General features: G+C 35.1%; 2 protein-coding genes across 4 annotated transcripts in view; one reads left to right on the top strand and one right to left on the bottom strand.

Moving 5' to 3' along the window:
* LOC106880385 (uncharacterized) overlaps nt 1–850 on the bottom strand; it is a 103,173-nt gene that overhangs the window by 41,015 nt on the left and 61,308 nt on the right. The window lies entirely within an intron of this gene.
* LOC106880393 (uncharacterized) overlaps nt 9–850 on the top strand; it is a 4,199-nt gene continuing 3,357 nt past the window's right edge. Inside the window, exon 1 of the mRNA XM_014930309.2 lies at nt 9–324. Coding sequence (XP_014785795.1) covers nt 93–324 — 232 coding nt within the window. The 5' untranslated portion in view covers nt 9–92. The remainder of the gene's footprint in view (nt 325–850) is intronic.

Below are 850 nucleotides of genomic sequence, written 5' to 3'. Positions count from 1 at the left end.
AACAGTTAACTTCTTGTAGGTTACTATTACAATCCATAGATTTGCGTTAATATATTTGCTAATAATTTGTTTGTTTTAATAGATATAACCAAATGTCTGACGTTCTACACCGACCGGGCTTCCTTACGCGACTTCGTAAAGGGGCTCGAAACTTTTTCTCCAGATTATTACCCTGCGTACGACGACCAACACTTGCAGACACTTTTGAAGATGTCTCAGATTTTACTTCATCGTTATCATCGCTATCAGACCTTTCCCCCATGACAACAACAGAAGAAGATTTCCCTAGAAATCTCAATGAATCTGCTATAGCTCATAGACAGGGTGAGTTTTGCTGAAAATAGTTTAAAATATATGCATAAAGCAAATGAGTTTTGCATTCTTTATCGTTTCTCTATATCTACCTATCTTTCTATCTATCTGATTATGTATTTATCAATCTCACACTCTCTCACTTTATTTCTCTTTATATGTATGTAACATATATATATATTGATAAAAAGGGAGGGTCTGACAGAGATTTAGCTGCTATTTCTATGTAGTCAAACTTCAACAATTGTTCAACAAAGTCTTCCAACATATCGCCGGTTGACACATGCATATATACCTACATAAAACAATTAGACAGCTTAACGCCGGTAAAAAAAATATAACAATAGGTCAGCTTGAGTAATAAAGAACGGATAAAGGAGTTCATTGGTAGATCCTTATCCAGCATCAATATCGACAGGAAAAGCTGTTCGTTAGACTTCAGAGAAAGAAGTCAGATAACGGTCGACTGAATTTAAGCCTTGTACGTATGTGTGCGTGTGTATACATACATACATACATACATACATACATACATACA

The sequence above is a fragment of the Octopus bimaculoides genome, chromosome 13 (assembly GCF_001194135.2).
Source record: "Octopus bimaculoides isolate UCB-OBI-ISO-001 chromosome 13, ASM119413v2, whole genome shotgun sequence".
Classification (NCBI taxonomy): Eukaryota; Metazoa; Mollusca; class Cephalopoda; order Octopoda; family Octopodidae; genus Octopus; species Octopus bimaculoides.
The sequence above is the reverse complement of the archived record's forward strand: the minus strand, read 5'-3'. Positions and strand labels throughout refer to the sequence as shown.